The sequence below is a fragment of the Atractosteus spatula genome, chromosome 2, assembly GCF_055471065.1.
Source record: "Atractosteus spatula isolate fAtrSpa1 chromosome 2, fAtrSpa1.hap1, whole genome shotgun sequence".
Lineage (NCBI taxonomy): Eukaryota > Metazoa > Chordata > Actinopteri > Semionotiformes > Lepisosteidae > Atractosteus > Atractosteus spatula.
The window spans coordinates 37,142,370-37,157,650 of NC_142707.1; the positions used below are offsets into that span (position 1 = coordinate 37,142,370).

The window sequence follows — 15,281 nt, forward strand, 5'->3', positions numbered from 1 at the left end:
ATTATCTAATGTGATCTGAGACCACTATTAAAGTGTCTTTTGGTGTACGCTACTTCGTCTGACAAAAAACAATCATGGAGTTTGTGCTAATGCTATGACTACAGTCATAGCATTATTAAAATGACTCAGAACTATAAATATTAATAAGAATGCTAGGAAGAAAAATAAGAATAATATATAGTTATTTTATATTGCATATTATAATACACCTATTATAATAATATATAATGTATAAAATATGTATCGAGTATATAACATTAACATCAATGTATATAATTATTAATAAGGAACAAGTAATAGGTTTATTCCATGCTGAAAAAAAGAAGAAAGAGAACACAACGTTTCGGCCGTGGAGCCTTCTTCAGGCCTTCACCTGAAGCCTTCACCTGAAGAAGGCTCCACGGCCGAAACGTTGTGTTCTCTTTCTTCTTTTTTTCAGCATGGAATAAACCTATTACTTGTTCCTTTGCAGCCTACGCATGCTGACGCAGCTACCCACCTGTATAATTATTAATATGTCTATTCAGCCATACATACAGTATTTGCATAGTGTAAACAGCTCAATTTAAAGTATGTATCATTTAAAAACTTGTATTGAATTGAATAAAATGTAATGCATTTGCCGTAAATTATTCTCTTTATTACAATAAATAGTTTGCTTGATCCATATCACCACCCAATTGGTGAATAAACTATATCAGTGATTATACTTATTTTATAATATAATGAAATCAACACATGCAACAAAAGTGAAGGGGGATGTGGTAAATCTTGTTTTGCAATTAATGTACTATTGACAAGTCATCTCCGCTTAAGTGTCATCTGTCGTTTTATAATGCAATCCGCTGAATGCACGATTTGTCAATGATCACCATTTGTCACTGCTGATTTGGCTTCAAACTGTCTGTCTGAGGGAATGATATTCACACCATTAGGACAAGGCCATCTGAAACCCACATGAGGTTAAAAAAGCAAAGAAGCTGCAGCAAGGGAGGAATTCAAGACAGTTAATAGTAGGAAAGGGCTGTTCATTTACCATGTTTAAATGTACTGTAGCTGTACATGGTAGTGGTCTATCCCCTAATCTGCTACTATAAACTCCAAATATACTGTATAAAGTAGGTCACTTTGTTTGGTCTTGTAACATTATACAACTTGTATGCACAAAGTTCATTTGCCCTATATACTTTAAATAGAATCTGCGAGCTTTCAATTACACACAATACGTTCTTCTTCACAGAGTTGCCTGCAGTTACAGTGATATTTATTCTTTAAAGTCAGAAGGCTCCTACTGAGTAGAAAATCAGTTTAACATGTTAACCTTCTTATAAGATTTAGATTTGATGCTTTGCTCAGCTAATACATGCAAAAGTACTTATATTTTAAAAAGAATATAATCCTAACCTAGTTGGCTGTCTGAGACATTTATTTTGAACATTCTAAAAATGAATAGTATTATCTCCATGTGAAATTATGTTTTTTTAAGAACTATTTTTTTATTCAAATGTTATACAATTTGTATTAATTTTGTTTCAATAGCAAATGTTTTATTTTCTTTTATTATACATATGGCTTTGGCTACAATACACATTTTTCTCATATTTATCTTAAATTAACTAGACTGGGATTTCTACAGATAGAGGTTAAATGCAATCCTATGTTATTTAGTAAAAGTTAAGTTGAAAATATTTGGATCAATGCTTAACAGTCAAACAAAAAAAAAATTAATTTTCTTGACAAGCATCCAAAATGTCTTCAATATATAAGCACATATTCTACACGTAAACACAGAAATAAATATTACAGTGTATCTACTGTGGTTAATGATACAACACTACTGTACTGTATATTGCTTTTGTAGTAGTAGCCAAGTATTTATTGTGTATGAAACAAATAAATAACATACATATGTTTCTTGTAATGATGTGCAGGTGAAGCATTGTTTCATTATTTCTTGTTGTCTTTCAAAATCTGGAAGTGACCTTCAGATGTATTTATAATCCTGATGAAATAGGAATACAAATACGCTATCATGGGCTTTGAGACAAGAGATTTGGAAGGCAAACATAAATCCAAAGGCAAAATTTAGTGATTTCAAACATAAACTGGAATCTTCACATATCTTTTTGGAGTTGCACAGATGAAGCTTTTCTGAGGCAAAACTACAAAAGGAAGAGACTGGAGTATGCTAGTGTTGGTGATTGAGGTTTTAATTTGCTTAAACAATCATAAATTGAAATAGCAATTTGTGAGAGTACTTGACGACCTATATGAACCAATCAAACATAATAATTTACAGTCTCACACAAGGATTCTAAATATACAATATACAATTAATTGATATAACCAAAACATGCATAACAAACCACAAAAGTAATAGAATATATTTGTGAAATGATCTGCTGTGTTGCAAAAGATGATCGTTCACTCTTTCAGAGACTACAAAGATCAACGTTAATAACTTCAGAGTTAAAATACACATGGACTATAATGTGCTACAGTCCAGTTCACAGGTTCTATCTGTATCATATAATTAAATCACATTCATATTCTCAGACACATGAAGATATGGCATTTACCATCATGACCTAATCATCAAACATGCATTTGGAATAATAGTTCAACTTTTGAGAATTGTAATGTGAATAATGAAGGTATATACTCAAAGGTCCTTTGGGCAAACATCCTTGATGAGTTTAAACTTTGGTAAGACGAAGCTGGGTGGATTGGTCCATGGCAAGTGCTCTGTGTTGGGAGAGAGAATGAGCTTTTGCCCTGCTTTGCTTAGCAGTTTGCATTGGCCTCTGCCGAACTAGCAGCTTGCTGACTTCATTCTCTAAAAACAGTGTTTATACAGTACAGTCATCATACTGGGGTCCAATCTCAAGCTAGGCACAAGGGGAACTCAGCCCCCTATAGGCCATACCTTTGTTAAGAATGTTCTGGATAGTCTGGATGTCGACAAAAAGAAGGGTCCAACTGTCTAATTTTATTTATCAGGCAAACATAACAGTGGATTCAAGAACGCAAGATTTCTTCTGTTTCAGAGAGAATATCTTTGACAGAATTCTGCATTGATTCGCTCACTCATCCTGGCTTATTAGAGAAAAGTTTAAATCCTGATTTAGACTGCTTATAGTCACATGGGTGGAAGTCAGTTGGCCAGTTTAGATAGTGAGGACTGGGGAGCCAGTGGTAAACCAGCAAAAAGTGAATTGGGTTACAGTTTTTATAGTATAGCATCACCAGTTGGTAATTGGTTGAGATGTTATTAGGTTTGGACTTGGTACACATCCTAAAGATCACTAGTGGATTAGTGGATTTTCTTTTGGGTGATTCATCAATCCCTGTGCCTTTAAGATCATGTCCAGATGTGCACATGACTCTCTGTTAGACATCCAGGTGCCAGCGGTGGACGTCCACAATGGAGAGTGTAGATCATTACTGCCCTGGGGAAGATTCTTGTCCAAAAGACAAATTTATCTATCTTACTATCCCACATGCAAAGACCACTAGATCATTCTGTGACTGAGATGATAAAGACAGGGCCTCTTTAGCTACATCCCTGTGCCATCACACAGACAGGCAGGAAGCTGCTTGGTCAAGGCACACAAAGATTATTAGAAACTCTTTGATAACAATTAATTCTAAGTGAAATAATAGGCCTTATTCCTACACCAGATTATATCTAGACATACAGTAATTGGAACCTTGTTTTAGGTTAGAATAAATTATTGAGCTTTTTGAACAAACTCAGTAGTGTTACATTTGACATAAAAATGTGAATCTCATGAAGGGAAAACACTCACGCCCACTGTGAAATATGCTGGGGGGGTCTATCATATTTTGTGGTTGAGACATACATCCAAATCAAAAAAGAAATACCAAGCAGCACACCTCAAATAAATGCTCTCAACTGGCCATATCAACCTCCAGATCTCAATTCATTGAACATTAGTTGTTTAAGCACAAGGCTGTTTGAATTCAGAAACCATAAGAACTGGTTGTGAGCAGTAATACAAAAATCTCATCCAGCCATCTCTTGAAAGAACAAAGAAGTCTTCTAGACTTTCTAGACTTGAGCTACAGTATATGGCTCGTTAAGGTAGTTTTGTGCACCTAAATTAATTTAGGTTTGCCACAGCAAAGGGTTTTATTTCTAATGCTAATGATGGCTTTTATAATTTGCTTTTTTAACTGTCTGTTCAAATGATCATGACTTTTAAGCATTAAAACTACAAAATATGTAAACTGCAAGAGTCTAAATACTATTAATGATAATGTTTCTTTATCAGCCCTACACAATTTCTTGCATTAGGAATTTGTCTTTTCGCATACCCCAGCTTTTCTCCATGAGACACAGACAGGGAGAGAAGCTTGGGGTCAGAGCACAGAGTCAGCCATTGTACGGCACCCCTGGAGCAGTTGGGGTTAAGGACCTTGCTCTGGGGCCCAACAGAGTAGGATTCCTCTGCCAGCTGTGGGATTTGAACCAGCAACCTTCCAGCCACAGGTGCAGATCCTTAGCCACAGAGCCACCGCTCTGCTCTCCACCCTGTATTACAGTACATGGCACTGTATATCCTAGTCTCACTATTACAGTGTTACAGTCCACCTGTTTCATTCAACATTAAAGTAATGTATACATTGATGTGCTAGTTTTTATGATGCATGTTATTGTAATTATTTTTCCAGTTCAGTAATACTGAACTCTTTATTCTTCAGATTACATTTAGAATTCATCCTGAAAATCTTGATTCTCAAAAGATACAAAAAGAATGGTATCGTAACAGCAATCAGACTAAACATTCCTTCAATTTATTTTTATTTATTTAGCATAGTATTACGTACAGAATTTAGTTGTTTGTTTCAGGAAAATGCATACAGAATATAATTATTCACTGAACATATGGGAATATTTCAAAAAATAAAAATGTGGCACAATGTTTCTATTATGATTAACCTGAACAATCCTTCAGTGACTGCTATTTTAGAACAGCATTGTGAAATAATACATTCTGTCTAATGTCCTTATACTAATTTTATGAGACGTGCTCTTGTCAGAGCAATCTAACATTAAAGAAGGATTAAATTCTAGAATTTCACAGGGATCACCATTGCACACCAATATGAGGATATAAACACCAGTGGGTAATCCCAGCAAGAGTCAGTTGATTACATAGAACAACATCTAACCAGGCTACTGGGCTCAACAGTCATTCCATTTTGTTCACAAAAAAATTAAACAGATTATCAAGAAAGTATTTGGGTTGATGTGATTTTATTTCAAGAGTTAATTATTAGTGGTAATACAACATTAATGTTCTTCATTACAGGTGATATAAATAAGTTAATAAAAAGCACTTTGCCACTGCCCACAAATAGAAAGAAATACTTCATTAAGAATATAACTAAATACAGATAAAAAATTACTGGTATATTGTACCTCATATCACTATATATTTTGTCTATGTTTTGTGCATAGCTTTAATTTTTCTGTTACAATTCAAAACATTCAAAAATACTCACTATAGCACCCAGACTGTATGTGGTGACATACATATAGCCAGAGACAACTTTCTTATGAAGTATGAATACATCACATTTTGATCATGAGCATATCAAATGTAATTTACAGATGAATTTCAGGTTGATAACAAAAATATATTGTTAAAAAAACTGTGCTGATTTAGAGAGAGCACCATTTCATTTTCTTCATAGAGTAGCATTGCTGTGAGCTCCATTTTCATTCCTTGCAAAATACAGTTTTATGATTATTAGTTCTATGTTCAAAGGCATAATGTAACTTAATAATGCTCTGGGATATGCGTTCCACAGACAACTGCAACAGACCTCTGACTGTTCTGTGAAATGGCTAATAAACAAATACCACCGCTCTCCTGCCTGTCCTTTAGACTCTAATATGTCTCATGTCACATTATGGATTTAAATCGCATGGTCTTGAGGGACACTACCGAGGCAATGAAATGCTACTCAATGAATAATTAATGAGGATAATCAAAACTCCTTTTAAAACTAAGAAATAGTAAATGCATGTGGGAAAAAAGACAGACTTGAACTGCCAAGGTCAGATGTTCTGCTCCGGAATGAGTTGAGTGAGTTGAATGAGTTGGCTGATTCTGTATTTGGCATATACAGGTAGTAATCAAACTCTGCTATTAATTACTGTAGGTGAACACAATCTACTTTGCCATGCTGTGTAATGATTTTGCTCAGTTAAGCCCAAGCTTTGTTGCACACACGAACTGTAATACGTATAAGTCTGTATAGCTCTGAGGAGACATGGTTTTCTGTGACTGGTATGGATCTACAATATAACACTGATTCCCAGATACAGAAGAAAATTTTCCCCTTATGTCACATTTATTTTTATCAAGATTGATGATGTAGGTGTTGTAATTAAAAAATAGCAGTGGAAATAGCAGTTATTCAATTGAAGTGGTCTATTATTTATTATTTATTATACAGTATTGTAGTGTTCTGACCCCTAGCATTGGCCTGTTCTTTGACCTTGACCCTGATGCCTTTAGCCATTCTTAATACTTACTTTTACCCATCGTATTTAATGGAGAGGAAATTTCCTCTCTCTGTCCACATCTGTCGAGCACATGCCTCTTTCTCCTTATCTAAATGCCACCCCCCTCTCTGTGTTAAGTATGACCTCCTGTACTACTAAAGGGTAATAAAGCAGAGACTGAATCTCCTGCTAATGTCATTCTTTACTCTGACACAGTCAGGAAAAAGGGAGAATCAGTGGAATATTATTTATTATTTGCACAGTTGATACACAAAGTTAATTAGGTGTTTTTGGCTTTCATCTCATTAGTGAACTATGAAATATGAAATTCATGTATTATCAGTGAGAACCTGATCACTTCACAGATATACTGTAGGCACTGTGGGAGTTACAGCATGTAAAATGGCTTATGTCACATGACAAAGCTTGCATGATTCTCCCTGTCTTTGTGATAGTATATCAAAGGTGTAGAAATAATGCTTGTATTGCTTCTGATCTGCTGGGATTATTATCTTAATAATCCCCATCTATAAACTGGCTTCATCACTCTGTTCTCCTCCCCACCAACAGCTGATGTGTAGTGAGTGTACTGGCGCACTATGGCTGCCGTCACATCATTCAGGTGGTGTACCCTGTAAAATGCTTTGAGTGGAGTGCCCAGAAAAGTGGTACATAAGTTTTAGGAATTATTATCAGTATTAGTATTTGTATTATTATTATATTAGTATTAGTATTAGCACACTATCAAATATACCTGTACAAATAACAAAAAACAATTACAAATAAGTTACAAATGCCTCTTCAACTTAAACCTTTACTGTACAGTATGTATAGATTATATACAGCATACTTCTTAAACCCAACCCAACCCATGAGCTGGATAGTTTATCTAAAACAGAGAGTGCGAAATGAAATGTGTTTTTAAGTGTGTTTGAATCCTGTAGCCAATAATCACTTTTTTAAACATTGTCTGCATTCCTGTTAAAATAGCACATATAAAATAAATTAACAATAAAGGAGCAAGATACCATGAAGCTTTTTTAAGTGATGAAGGTTGGAAAAGACTGTATGCAGAAGAAACATTGTTCAGGCTTCTTTGGAGAATGTGAAATTATAGATGAGATGAGCACAGGATCATGCACTCCATCCTTTTGTGAATGTGCGCAGCGGACCATAAGTGTAAAATCTGCTGCAAATGTGCTTACAGAAGGTTAGTTTTAACCTACAAGAGCATAGTGTGCACCTTTATTTTGCAAAAGCAGATTTCAAACTATTGATGTGCAGTATTGATGTATGTCTTCTTGCACTATGTCAAAAGGCTAATTTTAAATGAATCTATAATTATGGAACTTTGTAGCCTGTACTCCCTATATTTTGTCTCATTACATTTCTATTTTTATTTGGATTAATATTAATATACAGATTAACCAGTGAAATGTTAAGCATATCAAAACAAATATACACAAATACTTTAACTAAACTAAAAAAAACGTCCCAACACACTCCTTTTCATGTTCTCCAGTTAACTCTGAGGTAAGCCTTATTTTAGCCTTATTCTTTCAAATAGTAATGCAGATGAACTGTATGTGTAGAGCTAGTTTCTTGAATGCAAAAAAGTTTTTTTGTGCAATGTTAAGTTTTAAAATACTATGATTAAACAACACTAGTAGACATTTGATCACAAAAACATGTATGCTGATAGATTTTTTTTTCTCAGATATTAACTGAGTCAAAATTGTTAAATTAATTTTGACTTGGCTAATATCTGTCTTATCTTATCGGTGTGTTGACAAAAAATGTTGTTGAAGATTTCAGGCACTGTATTATAAAAGATGTTAAAAGATACTGTGTGTGCTTTTACTTATTTTTCAGGTCAGTACATTAGATTGGCCACGAGCTGAAACAATCCATAACCTCTGTGAGGTTCTCTTTAAGGTACATAAGGTAAGTGTCAATAGCAAGTGGCACTACAGTATATGCAACACAACTATAAATGTCTAGACCTTACTAAAATTATTTCTCAGCTTTAACCTTAAAAAGAAGTTATTTTGGATTTCCGATTCAAAGAAATACAATATATACCAATGCACAAGTGTAATGCATTTAATCAAATGTTTTACACAGCAAACAGAAAATGTGAACAGAACTCAAATCAATAAACAAGTACAACCTTTGTAAATATTAAAAAAAACATATGTTAGTGATCACAAATATACCTGAAAAAGCCCATGGATAGACTATCTTGAATACTCTTCCTGTGTAACAGCAGCCAACACCTGAAATCTAAGAAGTTGTAGTTGTTTCTCATTGATGGCATTGGTGAGCTTTTACCACAAATGGTCTGTTGGAGTCATTTCAAGGGGTAAAAGCTGGCAACAAGACCTTCACTTTGATTTCTGGAAACCACAAACCACATTGTCCAAAAACTTTAATGTGTTCATGGAGATTCGTCACACATCATTCTGTAACGCACAGAGGCTTGAACAATGCAAAAGTCAGTATAAAGAACATTAGAAGAAGATTCCATCAAATCTGTCATGGTCAAAATTAACACTGAAAAAAATACTCCAGCACTCTCTCCTGACATCTCAGTTATTGGCTGGATTATTACATACTGTATGAATAGCCTCTGAAAATGAAGGTCAGTTCCATGCAAAAGGTGAGCAATATCCATAGTCTGTTTATTTTTTCTAGATTGGTTTGTGCTATGGACACTACAAGCTGAAATTATTACACAGATGAATCAGATAGATATGAGGGCACCAGAATGATGTGGTGAACCCCTTCCAGGACATGGCATACACAGAGTAATTTTGCTGTTTTTTCTGACCTAGTTTGCTGATTGTTGAAGCAGTGCATCTCACAATCAGTAACATTCCTCACTGCAGTCTTATGCCTGCAGACTTATCGCAAACTACCAGATGATTTTCAGTATTCAAGCGTGGCGATGTCATATACAATATTTCACTGTTTTTGTGTAAACTGAAATCATGTCTTTTTGAATGGCTATTTATACAAATTCTTTAAACTAATTCTGTAAATTTTAACTTCATCAATCTTTTATGTGCTTTAGCACCTTTTGCCACAGTTTCCAACAGCGTACTGAACTGATTTATATTGTTCTTAACAATAGAACCCAAATGCCAAAATACCTAACACTTGATGTTTTTATTAACGTTCATGACTAAAGTTCAGTTTTTCTTTATAAAAAGTGGAAAGCTCTTCTAAGAAAATCACCAGACTTGTCTGCTCACTAAAATGAAATTAAAACATAGTACCGTATATGTGGCAAATTAGATATTGATGTAGAACCTGAGTGTTGCATTTTCGTTGTGTATTCATATAGTAAACAAGAGAAGATGATTTCAATGCTGATTTTGATTGCTTTGTAAAATTCAATCTAATTTGTAATGTCTTTTTATAGAATCTGTAAAAAGGTATATGACACAGATTGATTACAAGATTGAAATTCTATTTAATGTACAGGTACAGCAAAAATCAAGTTAACACCTTTTGTCCATGCATGAGTTACAGCTGAAATAAGGGTATGGCTAACAACAGATAAAGTTATACAGTACTTTTTATTAAAAAAAACTTTGAGTTTAGACAGAAGGATAACCAACAATAATAACACAAACCCAAAATAAATATGGTCAATAATTAAAACAGAAGCTCAAATACAAAATGAAAAAAATAACTGTAATACCACCATCTTAAGAGATGAATTTCTGTGGTAGTAGTGATTAGAATTACTTTAATCATTTAAGACAACACAGTCTGTGTTTATTCTTGGTAGGAACCTTTAAAGTAACCCAACCACTGTACTTATCCAATTGGATCTTGAAGATTCTCACTTCCAAGTACTTCCTGCTGTCCCGAAGAATAGTAAGTGATCATACAAGTAGCAATCCATGCACGAGAAAAAAAGAAACTCAGAGACGAGCAAGTTTTAAAATACAAGTCTATAATATTCCACTAAGCATATACAGTGAACAAAATGTTGAAGTAACTTCTGAATGAAGACCCATCAAAGAACGAAGCTTAATGCATTACTGCTGCATAGACCCTCAGCGAACAAAAGACACACTTCTTTTAATGGAGGGTTTTTATTAGAGTACAGGTGGTGGCAAGGTTCACCTGCCACCAAATAAAAGCTGTCCATTGTACTGATTGTGCATTGTGTGATTGTTATAATACATCTGAAGGTTGTTCTGGGCTTAATACAGTAAAAAAAATGTAAGAAAAATTGTGTTATGTTTTTTTATTCGACAGTTCCCTTTTTAGTGAGTTGCACCTACAGTATTATCTCTGGACATATCTATCAAATATAGAGCCGTTTTTAGCTTGGCAAAATATAATACCTCTAGGAAAAGGCAAAAATAATCCTGTTAAAAAACAAAATTAAGTGTTTATTATGCTTGATCAGGTTGTACTGTATACTGTATTGTATACTGTACTGTATTATACTGTATGTTAGAAAAAAGTGAAGAGTATGTCACAATCCTTTGAAATCCTTTGTGACATGTAAAGATAGAAAATACTTACAAATTCCTAGAAATAAAATCAAAATAAAATCCATTCATAAATCATAGAATTGTATATCACAAAATAGTTAATTCTGCTTAGTACAACAGCATCCTCCTCAGGTGAAGGCTTTTATAACTTTTTGTTTGCTTTCTTCTGTTCCACTGAAACTTTTTCAAACTGAGAGGGGATATGTAAAAAATCATTATGGATTGTGAACCATTGTGAAAGTCACTAAAATGTAGTTATCTTTTCAAATAGCAATGTATTTTGCCATACTAACCCCTAATAAGATAAAATCACTTTATTGGCCATATACAATTTCTTGTATTAGGAACTTGTCTTTTTCATATACCCCAACTTGCTCTCCATGAGACACACAGACAGGGAGATAAGCTTGGGGTCAGAGCGCAGGGTCAGCGATTTATATAGCGCCCCTGGAGCAGTTGGGGTTAAGGGCCTTGCTCAGGGGCCCAACGGAGTAGGATTCCTCTGCCGACCACGGGATACAAACCAGCAACCTTCCAGCCACAGGCACAGATCCTTAGCCACAAAGCCACTACACTGCCCAAATTCAGTATAGCTAGTGTTATGCTTCTGTGTAACAAACTGCTTTATGATTTAAATAAAGAAATGCATTTCTTTAACAACAATAGACTAGCCTATATGACTTAGGATGAAGGTCTGGCAGAAATTTAGATGATTGGACAGACCTTGGAAATTGGGAATACTGTACGTCTAGTATAATGTTGAGGAAGTATAAGACAGTGTGGTTTGTGCAATGTTTAAAACAAAATACATTTTCCAACACAAATTTCTAAAGTTAATATAATGCATTTGGTGACTTTGGAGTTCCTGAAACCCTGACTCAATTTAGAAATGAAAGAACATGCCATCCGTTATCAAAGATAAATCTGTGAAATCTGAGTTAAGTTCCAAAAATTTGTTGTTAATTTAAGTAGATTTATTTTGGAATGACCCTTTCTAGATAGCAGAGCTTTCATTTCATAAAAACAAAAAGAAAGAAAATATAATTGTGCTATATGTCTAATAATTACCCCCCCCCGCCTCCCCCCCAAAAAAAATAAAAAATAAAAAACAAAGTTACTTCCCAGAGTTTACAAATTAAATAAAAAATGGATTCCTTGGACCATTTTATTTTATTTTTTCTTCCAAGACTGAATTTAAAGTCCTTATAAACAGGACAATAAAAACTTGTGTAAAAGATAGAATTTTATGAATGCCTTTTTACAATTTAAGGTGGACGTTTGGCAATGCTTGTAACATTTGTTGCTATTCTGGAGAAAAATACATTTTCCCATTTTTATTTTAGGAATTGATTTACTTTTCTTAGGAGTAAAACATTTTACACTTCTTAATTAGGCAAGCATAATGGGTGCCATCAAAATGCTTTTAATGATTTAAGGATAAATGTCACACCTGGTGTACAAATATGTATTTCATTTTACATCTATTTTAGTCATGTACTAATTCGTAGTTTGGATATTATTTATTCAGACATTACTATAAGTTTAAAAACATTCAGGGAACTTTTTCAAACTCTACATTATATGTACTCATAAATACAGTGTTTATAAATAATTTCTTAGTAATTAATTTGCTTAATCAAATGGAAAACATGGCTAATCTCAAAGATTTTCTCTCAGATCTCAAATGTTTGTGGTTGGAAAAACAGAGTGTCTTTCAAATGGAATACTCAAAATAACACAGAAGCACTTGTTTGGAATTAATCTCCTCTGGATTTAAATTTTAAGAACTTCCACAAATGTACTTCTTGACTATTTTAAACACATAAAAGAGCAGTTTGTAGCATGTTTTGAACAAGTGCAAAGAAAAAGTGTTTTCCCCAGTAGTTATATACTGTACTCAGTAAGAAAGATCATACCAAAAAATGAAAAACAGCTCTATTACTACAACTGTAGGGCCTGAAATTCCATACTTATGGGATTACTTGAATAAATTTGATAGAAAGTCTAGAATAGGGATAGGGAAAGTAGTTAATAAAGCAAAACGAGATGTTTAGTGAAAGAAAGTTTTGTTAAAACCTTGAAAATATTTTAAATCTTTTTTAAGGTTTAACTTAAACATTTAGCCAATTTATTTTACATTCAAATAAATATACTTCCATTAAAAAGAAATCTTTGTTATACAGTACAATAGAATTTTTCTTGCTTTGAAATATTTAGAAAAGCCTTTCTCACAAAGGTCCACAATTGTCATAACCACACATAATCCAACACCAGATCCTTTCCGCAAATGCCGACGCATTCCCACAACCACAGACAATCAGACACCTACTCTTCTCAATTGCCGTAAACGCCAGCGCATGAACTAACCTTCCAATTGCACCTCTCACTATTCACCATGCTCACTATACTTAAGGGCTCACTTCGTTCACCACAAGGCTCAGTATTGGTTTCACCACTGGAGCTCCTGTCTCTTGCCTTTTTTCGAGAAACTCCTGCCTTTTGTAATATTATTGATCCTCCGGCTTTCTGACCCGAGACTGAACTTCAACTACAATTCTTGATCCCGCGATTTGGAAAGTACGCCTGGCTTTTTCTCTGTGCCTCGTTTTTTCTCTCTCCCGCTGTATGTGTGAGATCGCCAGTTTATCTCATAGGGTCCATCTTAATCTCATTTTAAACAGCACCCTTACAACAATAAGAATAACATTATCTTATACTGTAGTTCAATCATTCTTGCATATTAACTACAGATCCAGACATCCAGAATGCGCAACGAAGAATGCAGTATAATGCGGAGTACATGGTCTGTTTTAATGCTTTTTTTTTAATTCTGTTGCAGGACTACACTAATTTGTAAAACTGCCAGGTGGCACAGTGAATACTTAACGTGGATAAGGGATAATATTTTTCCAATAATAGAATTTAATTTATAATGGTTTATTATAGCTTGATGTGCCACACATGAATCACATGAAATACACATACACATGTATGTATGAAATGTATTTTTTGTAATCAAAATGTAACGAATAATTTCCTAATTATTGTTGCTGAAATCAGCATTAAGACAAAAAATAGATTATTTTATTCAGGACATAAACCTTAAAAAGTACATCGCTTTCACAAGCTATAATAAAAAAAATCTATTTTTTATAAACCCAGCTGAGTAATTTAGCTTTGTAAAACAGTACAACTTTTATTTAAAAAAATATTTGTGCTTCAAACCTGAACTGAACCTTGGACTTTCTAAGTAGTAGACAAGCTTTTAACCACTGTACCAGAGCATTGCTCAAGTGCAGTGCCCGACATTAGAAACTGAGTATTTTATTGTTCATTACAACAACAGCAAAATATAGTTAAAACGATCATGTTAAAATGTTTCCAAAATAACAACTGAACGAGTTCTTGAAATCGATGCAGATGTCTACAAGAAAGTGGAATACGGTACCACTACCAGCTAGGATAAATGTAATATTCAGATCAACAAATAAATATTGATAATGACATTCAGAAGGTATTTTTATTTACATTCCATGTTAATATTCCCTATTATGTTGATTTAAAAGTACTACAACAATTTATACTGTAGAGGGGGGTTATTAGGTGGGATTATTAGGCCAGGATGCCGGGATTACACCCCTTCTCTTTTCGAAAAAGTCCCTGGGATTTTTAATGACCAGAGTGAATCAGGACCTTAGTTTAACATCTCATTTGATGGATGGCACCTTTTTACAGTACAGTGTCCCCGTCACTATACTAGGGCATTAGAGCCCACATAGATCACAGGTTGAATGTCTCCTGCTGGCCCCACTAACACCTCTTCCAGCAGCAACCTTAGTATTTGTACATGCAAGCCAAAATGCTATTTTTGTTTTTCAGTTCAGTTTGTGTTTTTGATCATGAGGTTAATATGTATGCTAAGTAGGAACTAACGTACATGTTATGTTTCAGGTAATTCCATGCATATATTTAATCATATCAGATCATATAAAAATACTATGTGTTTTACCAAATTATTTCAAGTAACCATAAGTACTAGCCCAGTGGGAAAAAGACATATAATATACGTCTATTAAATGCATACCTTAGACGTCTAAATGTGGTCCGCAATTCGTCTAGAATGAAATTCTAATATACATCTATTGTTATACGTCAATTATACGTCTATGATTAGATGTTCATTATACGTAAATGGTTGGAGTTCTATTATACGGATACATTTAGAGGAC

At 34.0% G+C, this 15,281-nt stretch overlaps 1 protein-coding gene across 1 annotated transcript in view; it reads left to right on the forward strand.

Annotated features, from left to right (window-relative positions):
* Nucleotides 1-15,281, forward strand: part of sntg2 (syntrophin, gamma 2) — a 375,695-nt gene that overhangs the window by 335,580 nt on the left and 24,834 nt on the right. Inside the window, exon 13 of the mRNA XM_088904645.1 lies at nucleotides 8,411-8,482. Within this exon, the coding sequence (XP_088760771.1) occupies nucleotides 8,411-8,482 (72 nt within the window). The remainder of the gene's footprint in view (nucleotides 1-8,410; nucleotides 8,483-15,281) is intronic.